General features: G+C 52.5%; 2 protein-coding genes across 6 annotated transcripts; one reads left to right on the top strand and one right to left on the bottom strand.

Annotated features, from left to right (window-relative positions):
* Positions 1 to 720: 720 nt before the first annotated feature.
* PRR15L (proline rich 15 like) lies at positions 721 to 5,774 on the bottom strand. Of its 3 annotated transcripts, none has more exons than XM_036835439.1 (2): positions 5,539 to 5,774; positions 721 to 1,885 (listed from the first exon to the last, which is right to left on the bottom strand). In XM_036835439.1, the coding sequence occupies exon 2, from the start codon at positions 1,854 to 1,856 to the stop codon at positions 1,554 to 1,556; it is 303 nt and encodes a 100-aa protein (XP_036691334.1). In that variant the 5' UTR covers positions 1,857 to 1,885; positions 5,539 to 5,774; the 3' UTR covers positions 721 to 1,553. The 3 variants fall into 3 exon arrangements, with proteins under 3 accessions (XP_036691334.1, XP_036691335.1, XP_036691333.1); XM_036835440.1 differs by lacking the exon at positions 5,539 to 5,774 and adding an exon at positions 3,694 to 5,514; XM_036835438.1 differs by lacking the exon at positions 5,539 to 5,774 and adding an exon at positions 3,577 to 3,680.
* Positions 5,775 to 16,135: 10,361 nt separating this feature from the next.
* CDK5RAP3 (CDK5 regulatory subunit associated protein 3) lies at positions 16,136 to 25,925 on the top strand. 3 transcript variants are annotated; one of them, XM_036838142.1, is made up of 14 exons: positions 16,136 to 16,277; positions 16,519 to 16,564; positions 18,672 to 18,803; positions 19,085 to 19,185; positions 19,549 to 19,597; positions 20,266 to 20,444; positions 20,671 to 20,807; positions 20,971 to 21,115; positions 21,499 to 21,609; positions 22,313 to 22,391; positions 22,966 to 23,054; positions 24,375 to 24,580; positions 25,324 to 25,495; positions 25,586 to 25,925. In XM_036838142.1, the coding sequence occupies exons 1-14, from the start codon at positions 16,272 to 16,274 to the stop codon at positions 25,649 to 25,651; spliced, it is 1,518 nt and encodes a 505-aa protein (XP_036694037.1). In that variant the 5' UTR covers positions 16,136 to 16,271; the 3' UTR covers positions 25,652 to 25,925. The 3 variants fall into 3 exon arrangements, with proteins under 3 accessions (XP_036694037.1, XP_036694036.1, XP_036694038.1); XM_036838141.1 differs by having other exon boundaries at positions 16,203 to 16,301; XM_036838143.1 differs by lacking the exon at positions 16,519 to 16,564 and having other exon boundaries at positions 16,236 to 16,277.
* Positions 25,926 to 27,655: the final 1,730 nt, after the last annotated feature.

Raw genomic sequence — 27,655 nt, 5'->3', positions numbered from 1 at the left:
AGGAGTTGACCTGGAAGCCACAGAATCACATTGTTTAGTTGTCACCTTGGTCTCTCTCTGTTCCCACCATGAGCTCCAGAGATTTGGCCAATTTTTCCCAGTGCTCGGCTCCTGGGTCTGGACCTAACAGCATAGGGAGTAAGCTCTCTCCATGTCCTTAAACGGTAGCTGTGGGCTATGGTGGAGTTCCTTCATAAAGGAAGGGGAAGGAAACCGATATTCACTGGGCACCTACTATAGGACTACTTACGGGCCACTTAATACTGACCACCCCCTGTGAAATAGGTATTATTACAGTCCGTTTTACAGAAGAGGAAACTGAGGCTCAGAGGAGGTGTTTTTTGTTATTGTTGTTTTTGTTTTTTTTTTTTTTTTTTTTTAATGTTCCCCCAAATCACACAGCTACTAAGGGGGGAACTAGAATTTGAATCTGGATCCCAAACCAAACCACTGAGATTTTGGGATTGGTCACCAAAGTTCTACTCCATTCTCTTGGAGCCCCTGACAGCCTCTCTTGCTGAGGTGTAACCAGCTCCCTCCTTCACTCTCTTCATCTCCAGATGCTAAAGATGGCTTGGTGGTGAAGTTAGTGACCCAGGTATTACATTTTTACACCTGGGGACACTTCCTGGTGCTTGAAAGGAATAGTTTGAACACAAAGTAAAAAAGAATAAAGGCATGAAAAACAGCATCTCAGTAAATGCAAGACAAGAGCATAAATAGGTTCTCTGCTTTTGCAGCATTGTTTATTACAAAAAGAAACCTACGATGATTTTTTTAAACAGAGTTCAAGGCTGCAGGACTCATCTCTGAGGCTGATCCATCTTAAATACTAGTAGGGGGAGGAGGGCTCCTGTCAGAGCCTCCCACCCCGTTTCTGAGTTTGGACCCACGGGGCAGTGTAGCTTTCCTTTGAGGGTATGTGCAGGAACCCACGGGGTCCCTAATCTGGCCTTCCGCAGCACCCCCTAGGGAGTGCCATGGTTGCCCTCCCCCTGCACACCTGGGAGCAAAGTTCCAGGAAGTTTCCCACCTGAGTTAGGAGGTGAGCTCAAGTTCAGCATCTCTGCCTCAGATCCAGGAAGCCACCCCGCATCACGTGGCTTCTGGAAAATGCACTCTCAGAATGGATCCAGAGAATAATCACAGGTAGAGAAAGTAGAGGGAGCAGCAATTCAAACTCACCCTTGACCCTGTGCCCCAGGAGCGGGTGAGGTCTGTCCAGCTCCCAGTTCCATTCCTTCCACGCCCACCTCCCTGCTGGTGCTTCCACCTCTTTGAGGAGGGCTGTCCTTCCTGAGTGGGACTTTTCATCCTTGAACTGGAGTGCCTTTGCGTGTGGTGGGGGAGGGCGGGAGGACCTGGGATCTCTCAGGCCTTCCAGAAAGCTGGAGCACATAAATACAAACCTAAAACCAGACGTTTCCTGCCAGCAGGCATCAACTGCCCCCGAGGCTTCAGCTGTGGCCAAAGAGGCCAGCGTGGCGAGCTCCTGTCTCAGATCCAGCTGATGGCAGGGAGTGGGGAGGTGCTAGCATCCTCCTTGGCCCCCTTCACTGTCCTTTGCCCTCCCTGTCATCAAAGAGGTTGGGGTTCTCTGCTAGCGTGGCTCGGACTTTTTTCTTCTCCTTGAAGCGGCCCGAATTGGAGACTTTGACGTGCTTGCCCTTCGTGTTCTTGTCCACAATCTTCTCCAGGCGGGTGTTAAAGTTGCTGTTGGGGCCCCCGCCATCAGGCCTTGGGGGCTCTGCGCCGCCCTCAGTTTGGGTGTAGGTGTCAGGGATCTCATACAGCACCTTGGGAGTGGATTTCTTTTTCCGGAGGAAGGTCAGCTTCCACCAACCAACTTCGGTCATGGTGCTCTCAGACCCGAGGGTGGGGCTTTCTGCAGGAGCAGGGGGTGTAGAGAAAGGGGTCAGTGGGGAGAAGGGGCAGGGGCCTCGGAGCAGCCCTTTCTAGTCTCCCAAACGTGGGCTCTTTTCATAGCCTGGGCTTGAAAGAATTGAAGCCTGGGGCCAAATGAACCCAGGATTCAGGTAGGTGATGCAATACTTTTGGGGTATATCAGGAGAGAGAGGGGTCTGGGGAAGGGGTGGCCAAGAAGACATCCATGGGGAAGCCATCTGAGCCAGGCGGAGGGGACAAGGGGACAAGCAAACACCACTGCCAAGCAGCTTTGACACTCCAGGCCCCTTGGGGCTGCAGGAAGGGGAACAGCTCGCCCAGTCACACAGCAACAAGGCCTTTGCCACATTCCCATGCTCTTCCTGCTATACCGCCAGGCCCTGCTGCCAGGAATGGACAGATGGCCAGCTGGTATCAGACGGACAGAAACACCCTGTGCATTTTACTTGGAATTCATTACAAGATTAAATAGGATTTGTGATGTTCAGAGTAATTTGGACTTCCCAGTGGTCACCACCACGACTAAATGAGCAGCCGGGGTTTTTCTAAGGGGGAGAAATGTCAGGCTGGGAGCGGGAAGTCCCGAGGACTGTTCCAGCCTCGTGACCTCTGGCAAGTGACTTCTCTGGACCTCGGCGTCCTCACCCATCCCTTTCAGCCCTAACATTTAGCTCTAACGTTAATCCCTGCCCATGAGGTAGACATGCTTTGCAAAGTATTCAATAAAATTTATGCTAATGTGATAATTATTGAGGGGTGGCTCCCCTTCCCCATACGGCTTCCACAAGGACAGGGGTTTGAAGGGGACCTGAACATTTGGAAGGAAGTTTGGTGCGGCCAAGAGGTACATGTGGGATCTGGTCTTCACAGGCTGGACCCTCCCTAAGGATGCCCCACCAGAGATGGGGCAAGGGGGCTGAAATCCAGCCTTCTCCCCTGACAACATAATGTGTCGTGACACAGCTGTGGCCTAGCCTTTTACTAATTTCCACAAAGTTGCCGCCTGAGCTAGTGGAACTTCTGGCAGATGAAGTTGCCTGGACAGCACAAGAAGAAGAGAGCATAGGCTGGAGGAATTAAGATCAATGAAAAAGCAGGCAGAGCAATGAGAAATGAAGACATCTCTGGGCCTGGAGGGGTTGGTGGTCTTGTTCTCAGGACTCCGTGGCGTGGGCTGTGAAAGTCCTGAGGAGGAGGGTGCGATAGCCAAAGTACACAGTACAGAAAGCTAGGTGGTCAGCCGGCCTAAGCCCAGGCAAACGTGTCACCTCCTTTTACAAACTGATGGTCTTGGGAATTCCCTGGCGGTCCAGTGGTTAGGACTCCAGAGTTTCACTGCTGAGGGCCCGAGGGCCTGGGTTCAGTCCCTGGTTGGGGAACTAAGATCCCGCAAGCCGTGCGGCGTGGCCAAAAAAACCAAAAAACAAACAAACAAAAAAACCCTGATGATAAAAAAAAAAAAAACCCTGATGGTCTTAACTACATTTACATTTTCTAAAAAGACCAGAAAGAAATATGACAAATGATTAATATTGGTTTTCTTTATGTAGAAGGAATAGGGGATGTTTTCTCCTCTCCAATTTTTGATTCCCAGATTTTCCATAATGAGTCTGGATTTCCTTTAGAGGGGGAGCATATCAAATACAGAAAAAATGAAAGCAGGATACTGACCTCGGCTTGGAATGAATTGCGTGCCTGCCTCCATGGCCCCCTTGTTGCGGTCATCCCCTGGCCCTCCGTATACCCATCCCCTTGCCCAAAGCAGATGCCCAGTGGATTGCTTCCCACCTCTCTGTCCAGGAAGCAGATCCCACTTTGTCAGCTCTGTCCCTCGAGCTGAGCTCAAGTAGCAAGAGAATCCCAGGGAAATCTAGTGCAGCTCCCAGTTAGAAAGTGAAGGAGGGGTGAGTAGTCAGATAAATACCTTCAGGGCACCCTGGAGAGGTGAGCGCACCAAGGGGACAGCCTGAGAGCTTTGCTTTGGCAGTCTGCCCCACCTGGGCTGAGCACAGCCTTGCACAGAACTTGGTGTGCCAGAATGGGTTTCTGGAAGGAGTTGTGGGGAGGGCTGGGAAGGAGGGACAGGGCGCTTGCTTGGCCTGTGGGTGCCCCAGTCACCACCTGGTCCGGGGCAAAGTCCACAGCCCCACCACCTCCCACTGCCAAGGAACGTGGGGAGTGGAGGATCCAGCTCCTGAACCGACAGTAACCACCAAATTGCCTAGCTCCATGAGAGGAAGTGGCCTCTGCTTGTGCCAGTTAAAATATACCCACTTTAACAGGTATTTGGACTTGGCATCCACAGGGCTTAACTCTCCTTGGCGTAAAGGGAGCGACAGATCACAAGGAACTTGTCAGAAAACCACAGAGAGAGGTCAGAATAGCCCTCGGACCCTGCCCTGGAGCCTCTACCACGGCACCAAGGCACTGGTGCCCTTGTCTCCTGGCCTTGAACTCTGGTCTCTCCAAGATGCTTTTTGCTACGCCTTGCTGTCCCTTCTGTCCAGGAGGACATGCGTGCACCAGTAAGCAGGTGTTTGGCCCTCTAGGCAAGCCTGACCTATGGAAATCTGAACTTGCAGAACAGATAAATTAGTAGACTATTCTTTGTTTTACAAGATAACCTGGCTACAAGATTCTTTTAAATAGTGAGCTACCCCAAAGTAGTGTAAAATCTGATTTGCTTTAGAAAAAAAAAAAGTGACACAATAGCCAAACTTCCCAGGTATCCAAAGTTGCAAAGAGCCAGATGCCTGCAGCCACATGTCCATGCCTAGTCACAGGAGGCTAGGGGGGCATGGGCGGAGGGAAGGTACTTGGAATTTTGAGCAGACGCAGCATTTGGTGACACGTCTGCTTGTGCAGGACCCTGAGCAGGCCGTGCTGAGGGCAGAACCCTTGCCCCGGGGCCTTGCCACCCATGGGATGTTAGAAATCAGCCCTGAAGCTGTAAGCTACACCTCTGCTGTTTGCACAGCTTGGGAACCCACAAAGGGCCTCACGGGACAGCCTGCCACCCCCTGCCTATGGTGGTCAGCACCCTGGCATGCATTAGGCACCCCAGGACAGCCCCCACCATGCCAGCTGGGTTCTGTGAGCTCCCCTAAGGGCCTTGCCCAGACTGGGCTAGGCTCCTTCTCAGCTGGGACAAGTTAACCATTGACAGGGGTGAAGGTGGAAGGGTGGAGGGGGATTGAGGGAGCAAGTCAGCATCCATGTTGCAAGACAAAACTCAGAACCCCCATCCCCCATCTCTCTGCAGGACCCCTGTGGTACGCCTTCACTCTGCGTGAGACTGGGGGACCCTGGATAGGACAGGGAGATGGTCCTACCGGCCAGCCAGAAACATCCTCCAGGCTGGGGGGTAGGAGATGGTAGGCTCCAGCTCAGCAAGAGTTAACAGAGCACTGCTCTGGAGTTAAACTTTCCCAGAAGGAGCTCTCTTGGAGGCCTGGATTGACTCCAAGAAGCCAGTGGGATGAGTGGAGTTCTGCCTGCCCACCTAGCGAGAGATGGGGGCCTGCGTGCCTGGGTCCCCCTCCCAGCTGGGCTTGTCAGCTGTGGAGGCAGAACTGGGTCCCCTGACAGAGGTCTGTGCCTTGGTTTCCCCTCCTGCCCACCCTCTGCCTGTACCTGTGATCCCGACTGCTCCGGGCTGGAGGCGAGAGCTTCCCTAGAGAAGGAGCTGAGTGGAGGAGCTGCCCCGAGGCAGACTGAGGGAGGTAGGGGTGCCTCCGGGGTGCCACACCAGGCAAGGCTCAGGCCAGGAGAGCTGAGTAGGGGCAGCTGTGCGGCAGGTGAGAGACAAACAGGTGCAGGAGCGGGTACCTGCTGGGCGCTGCAGCTCCAGGAGTCAAGGTGAACCTGAAACCCAGCCCTTCCCAGCTAAGTAAACAGAAGCAGAGGCTGGCTTGGCTGATGAATATTCATCACCCCAGAAATCCAACCCCAGCAACACCCCCCCACCCCCCGCACCCACCCAGAAGCCAGGGTCCTCCAGGGACCGCCCAGCCAGGAGGAGGCAATCCTGAGAGAAGTCTGAGGTAGGGAGAACACGGGAGCCTCTCTCCTCAATTTCCCCACTCTCAGGTGCCTGGTGGCACCCCCCAGCCATAAGCAAGGTCACCCCCACCCATTTCATGCCCCAAAGAGACCAGACCCTTCCCCGGAATGAACTGCCGCCTGGACATCGCCCCGGGCACAGTTGGGGAAGGGTTAAGGGCCGCTGCTCGCATTGGCTGGGAGGGACGGGGTGCACCCAGCTCCTTTGAACTCCGGAGTCGAAACCAGTCCCTGGTTAAACTGGTTGGCAGACCGGTTCCCAGGCTCTCCTCCCAGGCTGTCCGCTCCCACCCCAAGCCTTAGGCGGGTGCTGGCTGGGGGGCTGTGGCCGCCTCCTGACCTGAAGGGCCTTCCTCCTGATCTCCCTGGAGGTGGGGTTGGGCGGTACCAGCCCCTCCTTAGGCCAGGTTCTCCAGACCCACCCCAGTCTCAGGCATCCTCATCCCCTCCTCCCTCGCTTAGAAGTAGGCTTCAAAGACCTTGAGATCCTACCTTCCTCCATGCACCGCGTCCTGTTCCAGGCTCAGTTCCAGGCTCAGAGCGAGGCACTGGGTAGAGAAAAGGCATACGATTCCCCCTATCCCTGGCTCTCCCTCCAGGTTACATTCTAAATTCTAATTAACCAACTCTCAGACCTGCCCTACCATCTCCAACCCTGCATCTACTCGGTTCCGCTTCTCACGGCCTCTTGAGTTCGTGTTTGCCTCCATCCTAAATATCCCCTTGTGCCCCGAGGCCTCAGGCGGACAGTCCTTCAAAGGCTCCCCACCGCCCATAGTGGAAAAGACTTGGCCTGGCCCTCCTAGGAAGGGGCCTCTGCAGCCTCCTCTCCCAACACTCCCTGAATGTGCACATGAGGTCTTTCTCTGCCTACCTTCCTGGGTGCAGAAGCTGCCTAACAGGACGAGATTAGGAATGGCCTCTCCACCCCCTGAGTAAACCAAGACAAACTCCTATTCATCCCTCAAGGCCTAAATTAATTATTATGCCCCCTGCTCCACCAGGAATTTTCTTGTTCCAACAGGGCTTACTCACATGCTTCTATTTAACATGCTATATACCACGATTGATTAAATGTGTATACACACTCACACATATATACATATATAGTATTATTTTTTAATTTATTTATTCATTTATTTATCTTGGGCTGCTTTGGGTCTTCGTTGCTGCTTGCGGGCTTTTACTAGTTGCGGTGAGCTGGGGCTACTCTTCGCTGAGGTGCGCGGACCCCTCATTGCGGTGGCTTCTCTTGCTGTGGAGCACAGGCTCTAGGCATGCAGGCTCAGTAGTTGTGGCACACGGGCTGAGTTGCTCTGCGGCACGTGGGATCTTCCCGGACCAGGGCTCGATCCTGTGTCCCCTGCATTGGCAGGTGGATTCTTAACCACTGCACCAGCAGGGAAGTCCACGTGTATAGTATTGTAATGATCTAGTCATGTATTTGCCTCCCTTATAGAATGTTAGCTCCTTGAGCCCAGAGTTATCTATCACTGATACTGACCTGATACATAGCAGGTACTTAATGCAAACTTTAAAATACAAATAAGAGGGGCTTCCCTGGTGGTGCAGTGGTTGAGATTCTGCCTGCCAATGCAGGGGACACGGGTTCAAGCCCTGGTCTGGGAAGATCCCACATGCCACGGAGCAACTAGGCCCGTGAGCCACAACTACTGAGCCTGCGCGTCTGGAGCCTGTGCTCCCAACAAGAGAGCCCGCGATAGTGAGAGGCCCGCGCACGGCGATGAAGAGTGGCCCCCGCTTGCCACACTAGAGAAAAGCCCTCGCACAGAAACGAAGACCCAACACAGCCAAAAATAAATTAATTAATTAACTAATTTTTAAAAAAAAAGAAACTGCCGAAGTGTTTAAAAAAAAAAAAAATACAAATAAGAGGGACTTCCCTGGTGGCACAGTGGTTAAGAATCCGCCTGCCAATGCAGGGGACACCGGTTTGATCCCTGGTCTGGGAAGATCCCACATGCTGCGGAGCAAATAAGCCCGTGCGCCACAACTACTGAGCCTGTGCGCCATAACTACTGAAGCCTGCGCGCCTAGAGCCCATGTTCTGCAACAAGAGAAGCCACCGCAATGAGAAGCCCGTGGACCGCAACAAAGAGTAGCCCCACTCACTGCAACTAGAAAAAGCCCGCGCGCAGCAATGAAAACCCAACGCAGACAAAAATAAATTAATTAATTACTTAATTTAAAAAAATATAAATGAGATACAGAAGTATTGTCTTTAAGAAATTCTTAATGTAGCCACTTGCCTTTGTCCTACTCTCCCTGGGGCAGGTAAATGTGAGAGAAAACCCATTTATTTCACTTCTTGTGGTTTCAGCTGCACCAGGCTTGCTGATACGTTATCAGTTCCCCTGGGGTCTATGTGAATTGAGGATATTACTTTGTAAGGTTCTCCTGCCTCTCATGAGAGGTACACACAGTCGTCCCAAGAAGGTTTCTAGATCTGTCACTTTCTCTGAAAGCCTAGTCTTTTTGAGAGTGGATGTCCAGTCCAGAAGACACCAGAAGAGGCTAAAAACTTAACTCAGGTGTTGGGAAGATACTGGAAGGATGATGGGATGAGCACTGGCCTGGAGGACTGTAACCAAGGGCCAGGACAGCATTTCCATCTGTAGGAGGAAGTGGCTTGTTCTGGAAGCGCTCACTGCCCCCGCTCCAAAACTCAGGGCTTTCTGATGTGTGGGACCCAGGAGGGCAGAATTCTGTTCTCTCAGCTCCAGTCTGGAGGATGCGCCCCAGTGGGTGGGATTCAGTGGATACCCACGTAGCCTGCCCTTCGAAGAATGCCAGCAGGGCCCGGTGCAGGGGTAGAGGCGCGCCCCAGCTCCCCTTCCTGGGAGGGACCAGCCTGGGAAGTCAGGCCCAACCCCTGACCTTTGGTAGGTTTGTTTCTGGGAGGAGCAGGGTTGGGAGGGGAGTTTGAGATAAGGCTATAAACTATGAATATCCCTTAAACAGATCACCCTCACAAGGCCGCTTTATTGCTTTCTAGAATTCTCCACCTTTTTTTTTTTTTTTTTTTATAAATTTATTTATTTATTTATTTTTGGCTGTGTTGGGTCTTCGTTTCTGTGCGAGGGCTTTCTCCAGTTGCGGCAAGTGGGGGCCACTCTTCATCGCGGTACGCGGGCCTCTCACTGTCGCGGCCTCTCCCGTTGCGGAGCACAGGCTCCAGACGCGCAGGCTCAGTAGTTGTGGCTCACGGGCCCAGCTGCTCCGCGGCATGTGGGATCTTCCCGGACCGGGGCACGGACCCGTGTCCCCTGCATTGGCAGGCGGATTCCCAACCACTGCGCCACCAGGGAAGCCCGAATTTTCCACCTTTTAATGCACCTTCCTAAAACTAGGTTCAAGTATGATATTCCAAATACAAACATGCAATGTGCACGTTTTCAGAGAGGTGTCCTTGTTGAGTAAAGCAAGTAAAATACACCTAAGGGAGCCTCAAGGACCTTGGTGCCTGTTGGGACATGCAGCCACCGGGCCCTATGGGATTATAGATCTAATCTGGCCCAGCAGATCATTCCTCTCTTACTGACCTCTGCCCAGGGAGTAGATCTAGGCTCCAGGGATATTGATTTCCCAAAGCAGGGAGAAGAGAGGGGCTGCCATTCTCCTCAGCACTCCCCCTCCTCTGGAAGGCCAGAAGATGGGAGATCCTGGGGGTGGCCAGCCTGGCTGAGGGGATAAGTGGGGCAAGGCCAAAGACTGGCCTCCGGAAGCTACACCAGGCGCAGCCGGGAGGTGGGCAGGGGCAGGTCTGAGGTGGGTGTCGAGGCTGCCATTGGAGGGGTTGCCGTTGCTGCCCTTCAGGGAGACCTCAGTGGGAAGTGGGAATGTGAGCAGCCAGTATTCACAGGGACTGTGTTCCAGGGACGGCTCCAAATGCTCTACGTGTGAGAACTCTGGGTCCTCACTGCCACCCCAAGGTGGAACCTCTGAGTGGGTTCACCAACTTGCATCCCCACCAGCAATTTTCCCATTACTCTTTGTTTTAGTTCCCTGTGGCTAATGTAACAAACTACCACAAACTTGATGGATTTAAACAACAGAAACGTATTCTCTCACAAGTTCTGGAGGTTGGAATTCCAAAATCAGCTTCACTGGCCAAGACCAAGATGTTAGCAGGGTCATCTTCCCTCTCGAGGCTCCAGGGACAGTCCGTTCCTTGCCTCCTCCTGCTTCTGGTGGCGGTAGGCATTCCTTGGCTTGTGGCCGCATCACTCCCGTCTCCTCCTCCATCCTCACATCACTTTCTCCTCTTCCATGTGTCTAATCTCTCTCTGCCTGTCTTTTACAAGAACACTTGGGAGAATAGTTAGGGTCCACCCAGATAATCCAGGATGATCCTTACTTAATCACATCTGCAAAGACTCTTTTTCCAAATAAAGTCACACTCACAGGTTCCAGGGATTTGATGTGAGCATCTTGTGGGTCGGGGGTGGGGGGGAGCATTTGTTGGCCTGCCTCACTCTTCATTTTGACCACCTCTGTATTGTCAGACTGTGGTAGACAGTGAGACTCCCCCCATCCCGTGAGGAAGGGCTTGCTGCCTTCCTTGGAGGTTGGCCTCCAGCTGTCAGCTCTTTCAGGGCCTGCTGCAGCTGCAGAGAGCACCTCTCCCAAGAGCCTGCCCTTCTGGGGAAGCCTGCATCTGGGGATATAAGGACCAGCCATTTCACCCCCATGAAGGGCAGTCGGAGGGGCAATAGTCACTCCAGAGCTCCCCACCAAATTGACTGAAGCTTTGTCAGGCCCTCATTACAGTTGGATTTCTCCCACTGCTCAATCCTACTTCTGCCTGGTTCCTCTCACAGGAAGTGATCCCTAGTAAGCATCTTGCCCCCCCAAATTTCACCTACTTCTGGAGAACACAACCTGGGTCACAGACATTATAATATTTGCCAGTATGATGGAACTGAAGTAGTAATTTTTGTGTCTTATATATTTTCATTTCCCTAGTGCACTGGATTGAATAGTGTCCCCCAAACTCATGTCCACCTAGAACCCCAGAGTGTGACCTTATTTGGAAATAGGGTCTTTGCAGATGTAATTAGTTAAGCTGAGGACATACTAGATTAGGGCGGGCTTTAAATCCAAGGACTCGTGTCCTTATAGGAGGAGAGAGACAGAAACACGCAGGGAGAATGCCATGTGACGACAGAAGCAGAGATTGAAGTGATGCAGCTGCAAGTCAAGGAACAGCAAGGGTTGTCTGCAACCACCAGAAGCTGGGTGAGCGGCCAGAACAGATTGTCCCTCAGAGCCTTTGGAAGGAATCAACCTTGCTGACACCTTGATAGCAGACTTCTGCCTTCCAGAACTGTGAGAGAATACATTTCTGTTATTTTAAAGCACCTAGGTAGTGGTAATTTGTTACAGCAGCCCTAGCTAACTATACACCTAGTTACTAGTAAGATTGAGCATCTTTTCATACATGTATTGGTCATTTGGGTATCCTGTTCTCTGAAAGCATCCTTTCTCAACATAGAAAAACTTCTCCACCTCCCCATCCGATTGTCGTCCTTCTAGCATGCACCAAAATAATACAACTGCATTTATGGATTCCTGGACTCTTTGCACAATTCTATAGCTTTCCAGGGGTCTGCTGCCTATTGGTTGGGAACCCTGATCTACAGGATTAAATTTCAACCCTTTGTCATGGATCTGAGTATTCTTCATGCTCTCACCTTGCCAATCTCTTCAACCTAATTTCTCTCTCTATAAACATCCCATGTTCCCACAATAAAGTTCTGGAACAGTCATGCTCTCTCTTATCTATGTGCTTTATCCATGTTATTTACTCCCCCTTCCTAGAATGACACCCATCACTTATACACCGCTCCTCTGTCCTCTCCCTTCTACCACAATTCATTCCCATCCTACCAGACTCAGTTCAAGCGTTACTTCTCCCAGGAGCCTGCTCTGATAGTTTTCCTTCCCCATCCCATGCCTTTACCCCCCAGTTGAGTTGGATACTCCCCCTTTCTGTCCCCTTAGCACTCCGAGCATCCCTCTTATTTTGTTTGTATGGATTTTTTTAAGCTCTTACTATATATGAACACAGGGCTAGGCTCCGGGTGTGCTGTCACGGGATTTAGAATGTGGTGGGCCCCTCACACATCATACCATCACTTTCTTTGAGGGCTGGGACCATGTCTTCATGTTAAGGTCCCCAGCACCTTGGCAAACAGTGCTTGACAAACAGAGGGTAACTAACACTGAACTGCATGGGAAAGGAAGCTGATAGATGACTGGTTTGGCAGTGGACTTGGTTTTCCTTCCCTTGGAAGAGCAGATTCCCTCTACCTGCCATGATGGGGATGATGAAATAATGAAATGCAGTGGCATCCCTAGAAGATGAAACCTTGGACCCAATTCATGAAGCCACCCAGTGAGTTGTTTTCCCCCAGATGACTAACAAAGGTGAAGGGATGGGGAGGGCACAGTGGCCAGGGTTTATAGGGCAATTACTGGCCCCAGAGGACGACCCAGCTGACTGGGCCCTCATAGGCCTTCTGGCCTGTGTTAACTCGTGAAGCCAACCAGCCCTGACATCTTCGCCTCAAATTCCTCCCTCTCACTCCAAGTGACTCCAAGTCCTGAGCTGTAGGGGGGAAGTGAGGAATAGAGTTGGAGAATGCACAACCCGCCCCCCAGACCAAGTGATCATGGTCCCCACTCATCACTAAAGACCTTCCTGCACCAGCGGCACCTTCTCTCATTCCTTCCTTCACAAGCATCCATCAAGCACCTGACACTCAACATGGGGTGTCATGCCAGGTGCTAGGGTTACAGAGATGAACAGGCCTGTACTCCCTGCCCACACGGTGCTCACTGACTAGTTACGGAGACAGACTGAAAAAACCAACCCCGAGACTACACTGTAAGCAGCAAGAGGCCCAGCTGAGGAGGCTGAGTTTCCAGAGCTTTCAGCCCAGCAGGCAGATACACCACACACACGCGTGCACACACACACACACACAGCACAGTCAGTGTGGCTGTGAGCAAACACACACAAGACATGGACCATAAAGTCATAAACCTATGGTAGATAAATGTCTGAATGTCAAGGGTAAGCCCTCCTTTTATGGATATTGCAGGAACATAAGTAATGGGCCTTCTTGCCCGGAATGGGGCGTGGTAAGAAAGAACTCTGGAAAAGGGCAGGGACTGCCAGGGTGAGGGTGCTAAGTGTCTGACACAACCACAGGGAAGAAAGTGGGAATCAGGCCGAAGAGGAGGGAGGAAGAGGCCTGCGCCTGTGGTGGCCGAGCTGTGGTGCTTGAATGGAGCAGGCAGGGCTGCCGGAGAAGCCACATCCCACGGAGAACAAGAATGAGGACTGGGGAGCCAGACAGGCCTGGGTTTGGATCCCAGCCTCACCAACTCCAGCTCTATGATCTTGGACAAGTTACTTAATTCCCTAAGCTTTGGCTCCCTTGCCTTTAAAATCTGCCTAATAACAGTACCCACATTATAAGGTTTGTTTGGAAGGATCAAATTCGATAAGGCTTGTAAAACATTTAGATCTACACTGGCACAGGGCACATGACTATCGCTTAATAAGCAAACAAACAACAACAACAAAGGATGACAAGGCAGTTTGCATACATACCACCCTGGGGCTCTGTGCTTTCCTGTCCAAAGCCGCCACAGGCCTGCTCTATCCTTCCTCACCTTCCTATGTGCTGCCTCACCCCCACCTGCTAAATCAGCAGAGAATTGAGAGATTCACAGCCAGAAGCCTTTCACAGCCTCTCCCTGCCACTTTCCAGATGATGGGAGTCCCGAAGACCTCGATGCCCTGGATGCCAGACCACTTGTGTGCTTATCTGCCCATCGGCCCTGAGGTTCTCTATGGCCTCAGAAAAGGACAGACTGTGCAGATACTGTGCAAAATCCACACTCCTACGCTCTCCGGGGCCAACACCCTGAGGCCAGCAGCCAGGCAGAGCTGTTCTCAAACATCCTTCTGCCCCACATGAGCCACCCGGGGTGCTGCGGGGGCGGGGAGGTGAAGTGCTGGTGGTCTCTGCCTCCACCAACCCACCAGCGCTGGGCCTTCTAGACTCCTCCTGCCCTGCCCTGCCTGTTGGTTCAAGGAGGAAAGATGCACCTTGAGGGTAGGGCAGGGCCATGTTTCCTGGGATGTCCCAGGGAGCCAGGAACACATAGCTGGAGCCTGGTAAGTGTTTGTTTAATCATGGGGGAGCCCCGGCAATTCCTATAGCCTGAGTCAGGACTCTAAGATGGGAGCCAAATTCCCACGAGAGAGCCCTGAAGAGGCCCTTAGTTCTGCCCTATGAACCATTTTTACGGAAGTCTTTCAACCCATTCTATAAAAATAATGATTAATGTTTCATACACACACATACTCACACCCACACAGTTTGCAGATAATGAGAAAAATCTATGAAAGCATGTTGTAAGCTATAAAGAGTTACGTACATCTAGTATGTTTATTTGTTTAGGTTTGTAAATAGAAATACTCTGAGATGGTCAGGATAGGTGTTATCTCCATGTTGAGGAAACCGTGGCTGGCAGAGAGCTTATGGAAATGGTCCAAGATCTCACTGGGCAGGAATCTAGGTCTTCTCGCTGCCCTATCACATCACACAGTTCAATAAAAAATTTACTAAGTCCCAAGTGATGAGACGGGGCAGGGGTGGGGGGAGTGGGGGGTCATTTAGAAAGACCCAGGCAGAACCCCCTTGAGGAGCTAACAACCTGGAAGGGGAGGGATGCAAAATGGCATACCCAGCCCTGTGAGATCCCCAGCCCGCCCTCTCTCCTCACCCTCCCCACTTCTTGCCCAATCTCATGCCCTCTCTCAGCTTCAGCCACCACCTGGACCACAGATCAGTCAGCCTACGGCTCTCCAAAGCTGCATCCCCAGTCCCCTGAACTCCAGAGCTACAGACCCAAGTGCCTCCTGCACACTTGCCACCTGGGGGTCTCCCAGGGCCACCAACCCCACAAATTCAAAGCTGATACGCCCTCCTCAACCCCTGCTCAGCATCCTGCATCCCTGTCTTAGGTGGAGGCACTCTCATCCAACCACCTAGGTGTCATCCTGCTGTCCCCCAACCACACAGCCAATCAAATGCCAAGTCCTGTCCATTTTCCTCCAAAACATCTCTGAAATCCAGTCCTTCTCTTCCTCCTCATGCCTCTGTCCCAGGTCAGGCTCTAACTCCTGCATGATAACCTCCTGACAGTCTTATCTCCCACGAATCCATCTTCTTTGCAGTCAATCTGTACAGGTCTCTCCTGTCTCAAGGCTCAAACCCTTAAAACCCTCCAAGGGTTCCCCTCTGTCTGCAGGGGTGAAGTCCAAGTTCCTTCGTGAGATGATATGATACGATACTACCCTTCCACCTCTACAGTCTGTTGTGCCTCAAACCTTTCACGGCACAGAGGCTGGCCTGCCTGCAGGGCCGCCGTCATGCGTGTGAGACCTCTGCAGTTCATATTTTTTAACAAGGGCATTTTAATTTTGCACTGGACCCCGCCAATTATTTTGCTAGTCCTGCCTGCCTGTTTTTCCCTGCACCCCCTTGCAGTCTGTGGCCTGCAAAATTTTGTACAGTCTCCTCCACCCAGAACACCCCTCCCACATCACCCTCTTTCTGCCGCTCTTCTTTTAACACTCAGTTTAGGTGTTATCTTTGGGACGCCTCCCTTGACCCTCCTCCCTCCCCATCCCTGCCCTAATCACACAACACATAGCAGGTGTTCAACACTTGTCTATTACATAAACTGAGAAGGCAATGTGTGACAAGTGCCACAAGAGACCTTCAAACTACGATCGATCGATCGACGGTAAAGCAAGGCAAGGAGAGAGAAGGCATTTCTAACGACCTCCAGGTTCTTCAGGGCGGCGCTAGGACCTTGTCCACAGACGCGTTAATCCTTGAGCAGAGGGCTCTACTCCTGCCTGGCCGGAAGCGGCCGGGATCGGCTCTTGGGCGCCGCCTGCCGCAATCGCGTCGCCACTGCAGCCCTTTCCTGGCGCCCCCGCCCCTCCACGGCCGTGAGCCCGCCTCGCGCCTCCCATTGGCTGTCTCCTCTTCTCCCGCCCTTCCCGGGCTCAGCCACTCGGAGCCCCGGGGTGGGTGGGGCTTGAAGCCCGGGTGGAGCGCGCGCCCCGATTGGCTCTGAGGAAGGCGGTGACGTGGCCGGAGGAGACCTAAACTGAAGCTCAGCCACACCACCACTGGATTAGTGGTAGGCGGGGCGGGCCTGGGTCGGCGGCCGGAAGCGGAAGTGGAGGAAAGATGCAGGTGGGGGCGACAGTAGCTGGGGAGGTGAGGGGCTGGGGAGGTGAGGGGCTGGGTTGGGACCCCTGAACTGAGTTCAGCCCGCCCGTCCCTGACCTGCTTCCTGGGCTCCCTCCGGCGCGCGGCCCTCCCCGGCCCGTCGTGCTGGCCCCGCAGGGTGGCGGTTGGGTCGGTGAAATGAGCGCGCGAGTGGCTCGTTCGCACCCAGGACTCACGCCCCGTTCCCCGCCGTGTTTCCCGCCAGGACCATCAGCACGTGCCCATCGACATCCAGACCAGCAAACTGCTCGGTAGGAGGGGGCACCTCCGCTCAGCCAGCTGTCAGGGGGAGCCCTGGCCCCTTTGCCCCTTGTCACCAACAGCTGGAGCCCCGACGTCCCAAGGCACCTGTTGAGGCACTGACCACTCGCCCTGTTCTATGCGCCCATCTGTGGCCGGATTGCCCCGCTAAGAGAAGCGGGAAGGAAACAGACATAGAGTCTGTACTTGACCTGTGTTTTCTACTTTAACATTTATAACATGTGTTGTCAATCATATCTTTCAGGCACAGAGAGGGTGAGGGCTTACCTTAAAGATGGTCAGCTACTGAATGGCAGATCTGAAGTTAGGCAGAACCTAAGTCTGTCAGGTTCCAGTATCTATGCTTTTTGTATTATGCCGAAAAAAAACCTTTTTTTAAAAAAAAAAAAGGTTCCATCTCCCCTTGATTTTAGGAGGAAGAGGGACATAGATCCAGTTGGAAAGAAAAACCTTTTAGTGGCCAGGCCATCTCCCTGCCATCTGTATCTGATCTATATACCTCCTCCCCAGTTCAGAGCCAGGGAAGGACCTCTTCATTCTGACTCCTCCAGGGCCACGCACAGCTCTTGGGTTTTTTTATATATATATATAAATTTATTTATTTATTTTTGGCTGCGTTGGGTCTTCGTTGCTGCGCGTGAGCTTTCTCTAGTTGCGGCCAGTGGGGGCTGCTCGTTATGGTGCGCGGGCTTCTCTTGTTGCGGAGCACGGGCTCTAGGTGCGCGGGCTACAGTAGTTGTGGCACGTGGGCTCAGTAGTTGTGGCTCACGGGCTCTAGAGCGCAGGCTCAGTAGTTGTGGCGCACGGGCTTAGTTGCTCCACGGCATGTGGGATCTTCCCGGACCAGGGCTCGAACCCGTGTCCCCTGCATTGGCAGGCGGATTCTTAACCACTGCGCCACCAGGGAAGCCCTGGATTAATTGTTTGATGCTGGTTTGTCATTAAGATGACATCTGTTTGCCTCATCTCTTTGCTTCTACTACTGTGACGTCCACAGAATTTTTCTTTCTGAAGATTTTAGAGGACTACAGTGGAGGGAATATAACTGATAACTAATGTGGGCCCTCAGTGTTTGACCAGCTGGCAGATTTATTAACAAGGGCAAGATGGCCACTTAGTGGAGCTTCTTTAGTTTCATTGCAGATTTTTCGCAGCTCTTCAGCACACGTACACTCTTGATGTCATGAAAAGGACCAATAAAACAACAACCATTTATTGAAGGTTTATTCTATACAAGGTGCTGTTTTATGTGCTTGACATTATGAAAATGAAGATCACTACAATTCATTGAGCCCTTGCCATGTGACACAGCGCTCAGTGTTTTATCTTCATTCCCCCTTGTACTCAGTATCTTTATCATCCCCATTTTACATGTAGGGAAACTGAGGCACAGAGAGGTTGAGAGACTTGCCCAGGAAAGTTGATAATTAGAAGCCAGGACCATCTGACCACAAAGTCTAGCTCTTAGCTCTTTCCGACTGAGGAAATGTACATGGCTCTTATCCACCTATACTCTCTACTAAAAACACAGATCTGGGCCCAGAATCCAGGAGGTCAGTCACATGGGTATTCATGTGTGCAGGATGGTACTTCACTGGTAAGAAGAGACCAGTGTTATCTAGTCCTTAGGGCGCTGTAGGTAGTAGGGGCTTTGCAGTTGTTCATTCATCTGGTATTTGGCATAACCATCTTGTATTTTCCATTGTCATGGTTAATCCCAGCCCTGAGGAAGTGGAAGTTGAATAGCGTCTGCTGTCAGTAAGAAAGATATAGTTATCCGTGGAAGCAAAAACATCATGGAGAATATGGTCCAAATTGGCACTTTGATGTCAAGACCAATTTAAAGTTTTACTTTATCCCTGTGTTGAGGCAATCGCTTTATAAAAGTCACAATGTGGATGAAGTCAGGTTGCCGGAGTCTGTTTAGCCCCAAGCATCCCTTTGGGCCTGTCTTCGTTCCCATCTTCCCGTGACCCCCACACCTTAACCAATATGAATACAACTTTCAGCCAGTGCCTTAGCATATTTCACTTGAATCAGTGATGGAATTTTGGCCATGGGAATGGGAATGCTGTGATTCGAGTGTTTCTCCTGTAGACTGGCTGGTGGACAGAAGGCACTGCAACCTGAAATGGCAGAGTCTGGTGTTGACCATCCGAGAGAAGATCAATGCCGCCATCCAGGACATGCCAGAGAGCCAAGAGATCGCCCAGCTGCTCTCTGGATCCTGTGAGTGCTTTGGGGCTACATTACTGGACACCCTCTCTTTCCTGGGGCGGTATATATCAGCTGAGCTGCTCCCTTTTCTATAGCCATAGGGATGACCCCTAAAGAAAGAGAGGTTTTTATTTGGGGTATAGATGCTTGTTTCTTTCAACACAAAATGATGAAGGGGAGAGCTATGCCTGCTAAAGTTACTAGCATATACGTGAGTCAGCCATGCGTGGTGGCCACAGTGGGTGGGGAAGACACTGTAATTCTCAAAGTCTTTGTTCTCCCTTGCTTTCCAGACGTTCATTACTTCCACTGCCTAAGAATTGTGGAGCTTCTCAAAGGCACTGAAGCCTCCACAAAAAATATTTTTGGCCGGTACTCTTCACAGCGAATGAAGGCAAGTGTGGGCGATGGTGGTAACACGCAGCTGGAGACCTCCAGTCCAGAGGGTCAGAGCCTGTCTGGTCTTGCTGAGGATCCAGTGGAGACGCCTACATGGAATATTTCCTCAACTTTCTCTCCGTCCCCACAGTTTATGCCAAAAGTAGATCCTACCCCTGGGTTTACATTTGCTTTGGGGATCGCTTGTTGGCACCACACTCTTAAAATAAAGTGGGTGGTCCAGCCAGGATTATGATGGAGGACGAGGAGTTTGATGTGATGCAGAGACTGGGAGAGCCTCCCGGTTGGGGGACTGAGCTGGGATGCACTCAGCGGCTGCTGAGTGCTGTTCAGGCCCACTTCCTGTTTCTTTTCTTAGGATTGGCAGGAGATTGTAGCCCTATACGAGAAGGACAACACCTACCTAGGTAAGGTGGCCCAGCCCAGGAGTCCCAGTGTCCATGGGGAGGTCCACTCCCCAAGTTCTGAGACAGTGGGCTTCTAGGAGGCACAGTTCACGTGGGGGAAGAGGCTGGGGTGTAGATGTCTGTGAGGTGGGAAAATAAATTCCACGAAGAGTGTTGGGAGGAGGATGACCACCAGGCAGGTCGTGGGCATTTGCCAAGCAGGTGTGTGCAAATCTTCCACCCGCACCTCCTGGTGACCGACTCCCTCTGCACCCCTGTGCTCCACTGAGCACAAGAGGCATGGGTTGTCCTGGGAGCTGTATCAGGGGCCTGAGGGAGTAACTAAAGGGCTGACTGTAGTTTGGGTTGTGTTTTCTAATAGTATAAATAATTATAATAGCTAATATTGACCGAACACCTACTAAATGCAAGGAATCGTACTTGTGTTTTATATGGATTCTCTCTCTTGATCTTCATGATAACTATTATTGCTCCTGTTTTGTAGCTGAGGATTGGATTAGAGAGGTTAAATGACTGTCTTAGGTTCCACAGCCAGGAAGGGGAAGAGCTGGGAGGCCAACCCCGTGCTCTTCGCCACCCGACTAGGGTATGTTTGTGCGTGTCCTTGGGGCATGCCTGCCTTATGGTGTGCAGATCTGGGGTGAACTTCCTGGGCCCTTCTTTCTCAGTGGAACTCTCCAGCCTCCTGGTTCGGAACGTCACCTACGAGATCCCCTCCCTGAAGAAGCAGATCGCCAAGTGCCAGCAGCTGCAGCAAGAATACAGCCGCAAGGAGGAGGAGGGCCAGGCGGGGGCTGCCGAGATGCGGGAGCAGTTCTACCACTCGTGCAAGCAGTATGGCATCACGGTGAGCGGCGGGTACTTGCCGTGGCAGGAGGACGGACACCTGGGGCCTCTGTCTGTCTTCCTGGGCCCAACGCCTTTGCTTCTGGGAAGGGCTTCCCTCTCCGCCTGGTTGGGCCCTTCTCAGGCCATTTTCTTGCCCTGTCTCTAATCTTCAGGCGTATTCTTTAATCTGTTGTACTCTGCTTCCCACCACTTCTGTCTAAGCCCACCTCGTGGATCCTCTCTAGGGGGACAACGTCCAAAGAGAACTGCTGGCCCTGGTGAAGGACCTGCCGAGTCAGTTGGCTGAGATTGGGGCGGCGGCCCAGTCCCTGGGGGAAGCCATCGACCTGTACCAGGCCTGTGTGGGGTTTGTGTGTGAAAGGTACCGAGGGCCTGTTTCTCCCCAGCGGGGGGGACAGTTTAGCTACTTCCCCAGCGGTGCTCTCTTCTCCACTTGTATTTTCCCCACGTGACCTTTGAGAGGCCGGGCCCATGCTGGCCTCATGAGTGGGCAGCAGGAAGGTCAGCTGCCTGCTCCGTTGCAGCCCCACAGAGCAGGTGCTGCCAATGCTACGGTTTGTGCAGACACGGGGGAACTGCACGGTGTATGAGTGGAGGACGGGCACGGAGCCCTCGGTGGTGGAGCGGCCGCACCTCGAGGAGCCCCCTGAGCAGGTGGAAGAAGACGCGGTAAGACAGGCCTAGTAAGAGCCGCTTCCTCCCCTCCTACGCCGTCCACACCCCACTTGAATTCAGAGTCCAGAGGGAAGAAAGGTGTATTCCTGTGAGAGAAACTGTAGGTGGAAGGGCCCAGAAGGCCCTACCCCTTTATTTTTCTGGCTTTCTTGAGACCAGAGAATAGATGAGTTCTGAAGAGGCTCAGCAAGCTGGTCAACTTTGAACTGGGACCCCTTCAGTCCCCTGAGCTCTCTGAAGATGGGCTCTCCTTTGGGAACTTGGAGGCCATTATGCTTAAACAGCGCACTCCCTACTGAAGCAGCTGAGGCCTAGGGGAAGGCAGCCCCCTTTATTCACCCATCTTCTGCGAGCTAACACTTTTTTCCCCCTTCCAGATTGACTGGGGCGACTTTGGGGTGGAGGTGGCGTCTGAAGGGGCTGACTCTGGCATCTCTGCCCAGGCTGCTGGAATTGACTGGGGCATCTCCCTGGAATCGGACTCAAAGGTTAAGATGCCCTCTCGGTCCATCTCTCTGAGGACTTTCTGTGATTGCTGCTTTGGTGATAAGAAAAGTGTTGTCTCTGTCTTTAAAGACATCACATGAAGTTCATAGTTCTTGGACCAGGTGTAGTCCAGTGTGGGGCAGAGTTTCCAAAGTGACATATCAGAGGTTTGACCTCTTTCTTCTGGTGTTCGGGGCAGGTATGGGGATATAGGCAGGTGGTACCTACATGCACGGGCCCATAGTGCCATCTTTGCCACCTCCATCAGGGCTGCAATGGGCCGTCGTCGAATTTTTTTTTTTTTTAGAGCAATTTTCTTTTTTTTTAATTTATTTACTTTTGGCTGCGTTGGGTCTTCGTTGCTGCACGCGGGCTTTCTCTAGTTGTGGTGAGCGGGGGCTACTCTTCATTGCGATGTGCAGACTTCTCATTGTGTTGGCTTCTCTTGTTGAGGAGCGCGGGCTTCAGTAGTTGTGGCGCACGGGCTCAGTAGTTGTGGCGCACGGCCTTAGTTGCTCTGCGACACGTGGGATCTTCCCGGACCAGGGCTCAAACCCGTGTCCCCTGCATTGGCAGGCGGATTCTTAACCACTGCGCCACCAGGGAAGCCCCGTCATTGAACTTTTGAGGGCTTTGGTTTATTCCGGCTCCCTTTGCTGGGGAAAGTTCTCCCAACACTGCTGGGGTTCTTTACTCTCCACCCAGGAAGCTGGGGGTGATGAGATAGACTGGGGAGACGATGCTGCTGCTCTGCAGATCACCGTGCTGGAAGCCGGAACCCAGGGTGAGTGCACCCCTCCCTGCAGCCCTGGCAGAGCCTGCCCCCGTGTCTCCAGAAGCAAAGAAAAAGTACACTGCCAAGATTGGGCTTCTCGGACGTTTACCTGTTTTTTCAAAATCTTGATGATGTGAGTGCAGGCGGATAGAGAGAAGTTCTTAAAATTAAATCTAGAAACTCTCAACTTTTTGGATACTGGATGTGGGTCAGCTGTTCTCTGGGGAGGTTCCGAGAGGGCTGATAGGCTGTGAGGCCTGACCTGGCCCCCCCCTCCCCACAAGCTGAGAGTAGGGATCTGAGCCACTAGAGGGCAGTGCAGGATGAGACTTCACGCCCACTAGAGCGAAGGAACTTTCCATTCTTTGGAACTCAGCTCTGTGGTCCTCCTCACAGACTTGGGTTGGCACTAGTGCCTGATTAGGGCTGAGACAAATGGGAAAGGGTATCCCTTCCCACTTGGGTTGGAACAGGAAGTGGCCTTAGTGCAGTGTCTGTGTCTATATTAACCCACCAAGACTTCTCAAACTGAGAGTCTTCTCCAGTCCTCAGCAACTTTATCACTTCTCTCTCTTCCTGGCAGCTCCCAAAGGTGTTGCTAGGGGCCCAGATGCTCTGACACTTCTTGAATACCCTGAGACCCGGAATCAGTTCATCGATGAGCTTATGGAGGTACCTTTGTCCTCTGGGTGATGCGGGGGGAGGCCTGGCACCAGCATAGGCGGCATCGCTCCAGGTACCTTACTTGACCCTTCCTTTTTGTGTAAGGGTGCTGAGCACTTTCCTTGTTCTGGAGCAGGGACTCACATATTAGGATGCTCCCCCATTCATTCAACTGTGTTTATCATGTACTTCCTAAGCCCCTGGCACTGTCTGAGGTGCTGAGCAGCGAACAAATCAAAGTCCTTGACCTCATGGATCTTATATCCTAGTGGGGAAGGCAGACAAGAAACAAGACAAACAAGTAAAATATGTAGTATGTCAGGTGTTAACATAAGTGCCATGGAAAAAGAGAGCTGGGGAGGGAGATGGGGTTACTGGGAAGGGCTGCATTTTTATGTTGGTGGTCAGGGAAGGTCTTGTTGCCAAGGTGACCAGTAAGTCAAGACCTGCAAGGGGGTGCAGAGAGAGCCATGCTGATATCTGGCAGAAGAGCTTTCCAGGCAAGGGGAGCAACGCAGAAGCTTTGAGGTGGGAGGTGTCCTGCACGTGTGATGAACAAGGAGGCCACTGTGGCTGAGCAGGGGAGCTGGGGGAAGTAGAAGAGCCCAGAGAGCTGAAGGGAGTCGGAAATTTGGCTTTTACTCTGAGGGAACTGGGAAGCTTGTTGGAGGTTTGGAGCGACATGTTCTCATTTGTGTTTTAGTATCATTCCTGTGGCTAAAGTATCCAGCAACCTAGAGTAAGGAGCCAGTGTTCTCGGATCTTCTTTCTGGGACTGGGAAGCGGGGGGCTTGTCTTTGTTAATCTCTGGGTCTGTCCACTTCTCGGTGGCCTGCTGGCTGGGGAGGGCCTCATGGAAGGCCTTGTCCTCACCAGTCTAGTTCAAGTTTCCGTGGTCCAATAAAAGTGACAAGATATGCGGCTGGTTCTCAGATTCTTCCCAGCCTTTTCTTAATCCAGGGCTTCTCAAACATGGATTCCTATTCCCTGAATCTCATTCTTCCCATGGAGAGAAAATACCTTCACTGGGCAGAGAGAACCCTTTGAATCTCTGCATCGTAGTTATGTGCCCCATAGCCTGGGAGGAAGGAGAGGGGTCCAGGGCCAGGTAAGGCCTGAGACAGCAATGAGGGACTGAAGGGTGATGGTGGAGGCTGCCCCAAACTCCCACGTTATAGTTGGTGAGTTTTTAGCAATAAAAATGTTCAGAGGAAATAACTGCTCCTCAACCAGAATATAACCCTCACCTTATTCTTCATTTTGACCAGCCTGAGGGCCTAGCTTCTGAGTTCTTTTCTCGGTTTGAACCAAATCCTCTTCTGTCCTCAGCTTGAGATCTTCTTGTCCCAGAGAGCAGTGGAGATGAGTGAGGAGGCAGACATCCTGTCCGTGAGCCAGTTCCAGCTGGCTCCAGCCATCCTGCAGGGCCAGACCAAAGCAAAGATGGTCACCATGGTGTCGGCACTGCAGGATCTGATTGGCCGGCTCACCAGTCTTCGAATGCAACACCTGTTTATGATCATGGCCTCACCAAGGTCTGGCTTTCCCCTTGTTGTTGGGCTGTTCAAGGGCATGCTGCAGGGCCCTGCCATCTCGGGCAGCCCTGACTCCTTTTTTTTTTATAAATGTATTTTCTTCCTTCCTTCCTTCCTTCCTTCCTCCCTTCCTCCCTTCCTTTCTTCCTTCCTTCCTCCCTTCCGTGTTGGGTCTTCATTGCTGCACACGGGCTTTCTCTAGTGGCGGCAAGCAGGGGCTTCTCATTGCGGTGGCTTCTCGTGTTGCGGAGCACGGGCTCTAGGCACATGGGCTTCAGTAGTTGTGGCTCGCGGGCTCTAGAGCGCAGGTTCAGTAGTTGTGGTGCACGGGCTTAGTTGCCCCGCGGCATGTGGGATCTTCCCGGACCAGGGCTCGAACCCGCGTCTCCTGCATTGGCAGGCAGATTCTTAACCACTGTGCCACCAGGGAAGCCCCAGCCCTGACTCCTTGTTTCCTCGTCTCCATGACCCCTTAGACCTCATCCCTTCCTCCCATAACTGCACCATCCCAACTGGGGATGGCGGTTCTCTTTGGGGCAAGATGGGGTGGTTTGAGGTATGCAGGCAGAATCTGCTTCCCCTGTAGGATGGGGAAGCGGGAGTGGTACTCCTTGCAAGACAGGATTGAAGGATGTGGAGGCTGAGAGGTCAATTAGAGACTTGGTTTCCTGAGCCTCAGCAGTTGGATGGGGACACCCAGGTTGCACAGCAACACCGAACCCTTACCTGAGTGCCCGGCCCAGGTATGTGGACCGAGTGACTGAGCTCCTCCAGCAGAAGCTGAAGCAGTCCCAGCTGCTGGTTTTGAAGAAAGAGCTGATGCTGCAGAAGCAGCAGGAAGCCCTTCGGGAGCAGGCGGCTCTGGAGCCCAAGCTGGACCTGCTGCTGGAGAAGACCAAGGAGCTGCAGAAGCTGGTGAGACAGGAAAGGTAAACCCGCCCAGTTGTTGCAGAATGAGGTCCCTTTGTCTCTGCTTCCTGCCCACTCTGTATCACTGTCTTTCAGATTGAAGCTGACATTTCGAAAAGGTACAATGGGCGCCCCGTGAACCTGATGGGAACCTCTCTGTGACACGCTCCCGCTCCCCGTTCTTCCTGCCTGTCTTCTCAGCCTTCAGGATGGAGGAGGGACAGCCAGGGGCCCTTCCCAGCCAGAGACTAGGCTGACTGGAGGACGGAAAGCCCCATGATGGAACCATCACCCAGATGGTTACCTTGGCACTCACTGTACTCTCTGCAAGAAGCTGTCTTAATTGGTCCTGTGACCCATCAGCCTCAAACCACAGCTTCTGCTCTTTCTCATTATCTAGTTGGACTTAATAAAAGAGGAAGGGACTCTTGTTTCACTACTGATAGTGCCGTTCTCCGGGCCTGGGGTTGAGGCTGCATGGGGTTCTTGATCCTGTGGAGTGCCAGGTTGGGGACTTTTCCTCTTTGCTTCTGGTGGCCGGGGGGGCGGGGGGGGGGGGCCCGATTAGTATCTACAAATGGTTCAGCAAGGGGCTCTGGGGTAGCTGAGTCAGCTGGGCCCCTTTCTCTCCATAGCCAGGCCCAGACTGCCCCACTCAGGCCAGAAGCCCAAGGGGAGCAGTCAAGTGGCAGCCTTGTTGGAGCCAGCAAAGCTGTATTTTCCTTTTAATCACAGCTTACCTCTAGGCGGAGGGAAAATGCGGTTTGCGGAGGAAGGGTCTGATAAACAAGGTGGAGACAGGAGTTGTCACCTTCACAAGCTGCCTGTCCACTTCCTACCCATAACTGGCTGCTCTGTGATTGGGTAGAGCCCACCCCAGGCTAGCACCCTTCTCCCTGGCCACCTGCCCATCCCCATTTCCCAGGAAGGGTAGGGGTTGGGGGTGGCCAGCAATTCGATTTTAATTTCATAGCAGAGCAGTTGATTCATGGCTCTTTGTCGCTGGCGTTGACTCCCGTAATGACTTTCCATCAAAATGAAAAGTGGAGTGACACCACTCATTATTCCTGCTGCTTGTTATCTCAGCTCTGGGGAGGGCCGCCCCCTCCCTGCTGCCTTTCAGCCGTCCTGGACAGTGAGTGATGGCCCCTATTAATCACCGACCCCGCGGACTCCAGCGGACACACGCTATCCAGAGGAGAGAGAGATAAGGCGGCATGAACTGCTCGAAGCCGCTCCTATCAATTAATGTCAGCCCATCGCTTCCCCCCAGTCTTTGCCTGTTCACCTCCCTCCTTTTGGGGGGATTGAAAGTCTAGGAGTTGAAGATGGAAAAATATTGGTGTGGAACGTCGAGGTAAAACTGTCCTTGGAATAGAAGGACATCGAGGGGCCTGAGCGGGCTGCATCCTGCCCTCAGCTGCTGTGAAGGCTTTCGGCGGGGGGCGCTGTCTGCGCCTCTCAGTCCCTTTCTCTCTGAGAGAATGTCCACTACCTCCTGGCCCACCTGTTCGGCGGCTGGCTCCATCGGCCTTCTGGCCTGCTCCTTGCAGCTGCCACCAGCTCACCGAGGCATGCTACGCTTGCCCACTCTAATGTCCCTCATCCAATCACCAGCTATTACATGGGCTCTTTGCTCACTGGCACCCGACTTTGGGGAGAAGCCCTGTGGTCATGTGACCATGGCAGGCTGGGTTCAGGCCTCCAAAGCTCTTGCTTCTGCCCTCGCAGAGGAGTGCCTTGCTTGCCTTCTCTGCCCTGCCTGGGGCCGATGGGGGACGTCGGATGTGCTGAAATTTGGCCATCTTTGCAGGACAGGAAGTGGGTTTAATAGAAAGTTTTCTCAGCAGATTTTGGACACCTTGGTAAGCAGTGGGACTAGGGGACTGTTCTCTCAGAGGAATTGGGCTCATTTCACTGCTTATCTGGTGAAACGAAGGCCCACTCAACCCCTAGGTTCATGTAACTGGTTTCTTAAAAGCCTTTGACTCCCTAACATTGGGTTTATTCTCCAGAATCTTTAGCCCCATTTGGCTTTGACCCTGTGCTTTGCTTCCTGGGTCCCACTTTCCCGACCACCCTATGGCACTGAAGATCCCACCCACCTGGCTGTTTGACCCCACAGGAGGGCAGCTCTGTGTCTTTCCGATCTACTCCCAGATTTCC

Source organism: Balaenoptera musculus, chromosome 20 (genome assembly GCF_009873245.2).
Source record: "Balaenoptera musculus isolate JJ_BM4_2016_0621 chromosome 20, mBalMus1.pri.v3, whole genome shotgun sequence".
Taxonomy (NCBI): Eukaryota; Metazoa; Chordata; class Mammalia; order Artiodactyla; family Balaenopteridae; genus Balaenoptera; species Balaenoptera musculus.
This window is presented reverse-complemented; position numbering and strand designations above follow the sequence as displayed.

Bases quoted from the DNA above. Each gene is read 5' to 3' on its own strand.
- PRR15L (XM_036835438.1), bottom strand. From the start codon at position 3,610: ATGGAGGCAGGCACGCAATTCATTCCAAGCCGAG. The intron at 1,886-3,576 runs GTCAGTATCCTG...CTGCTCCTGCAG, and splicing joins GCAATTCATTCCAAGCCGAG to AAAGCCCCACCCTCGGGTCT.
- CDK5RAP3 (XM_036838141.1), top strand. From the start codon at position 16,272: ATGCAGGTGGGGGCGACAGTAGCTGGGGAG. The intron at 22,392-22,965 runs GTGAGTGCACCC...TCTTCCTGGCAG, and splicing joins GCTGGAAGCCGGAACCCAGG to CTCCCAAAGGTGTTGCTAGG. The intron at 25,496-25,585 runs GTGAGACAGGAA...ACTGTCTTTCAG, and splicing joins CCAAGGAGCTGCAGAAGCTG to ATTGAAGCTGACATTTCGAA.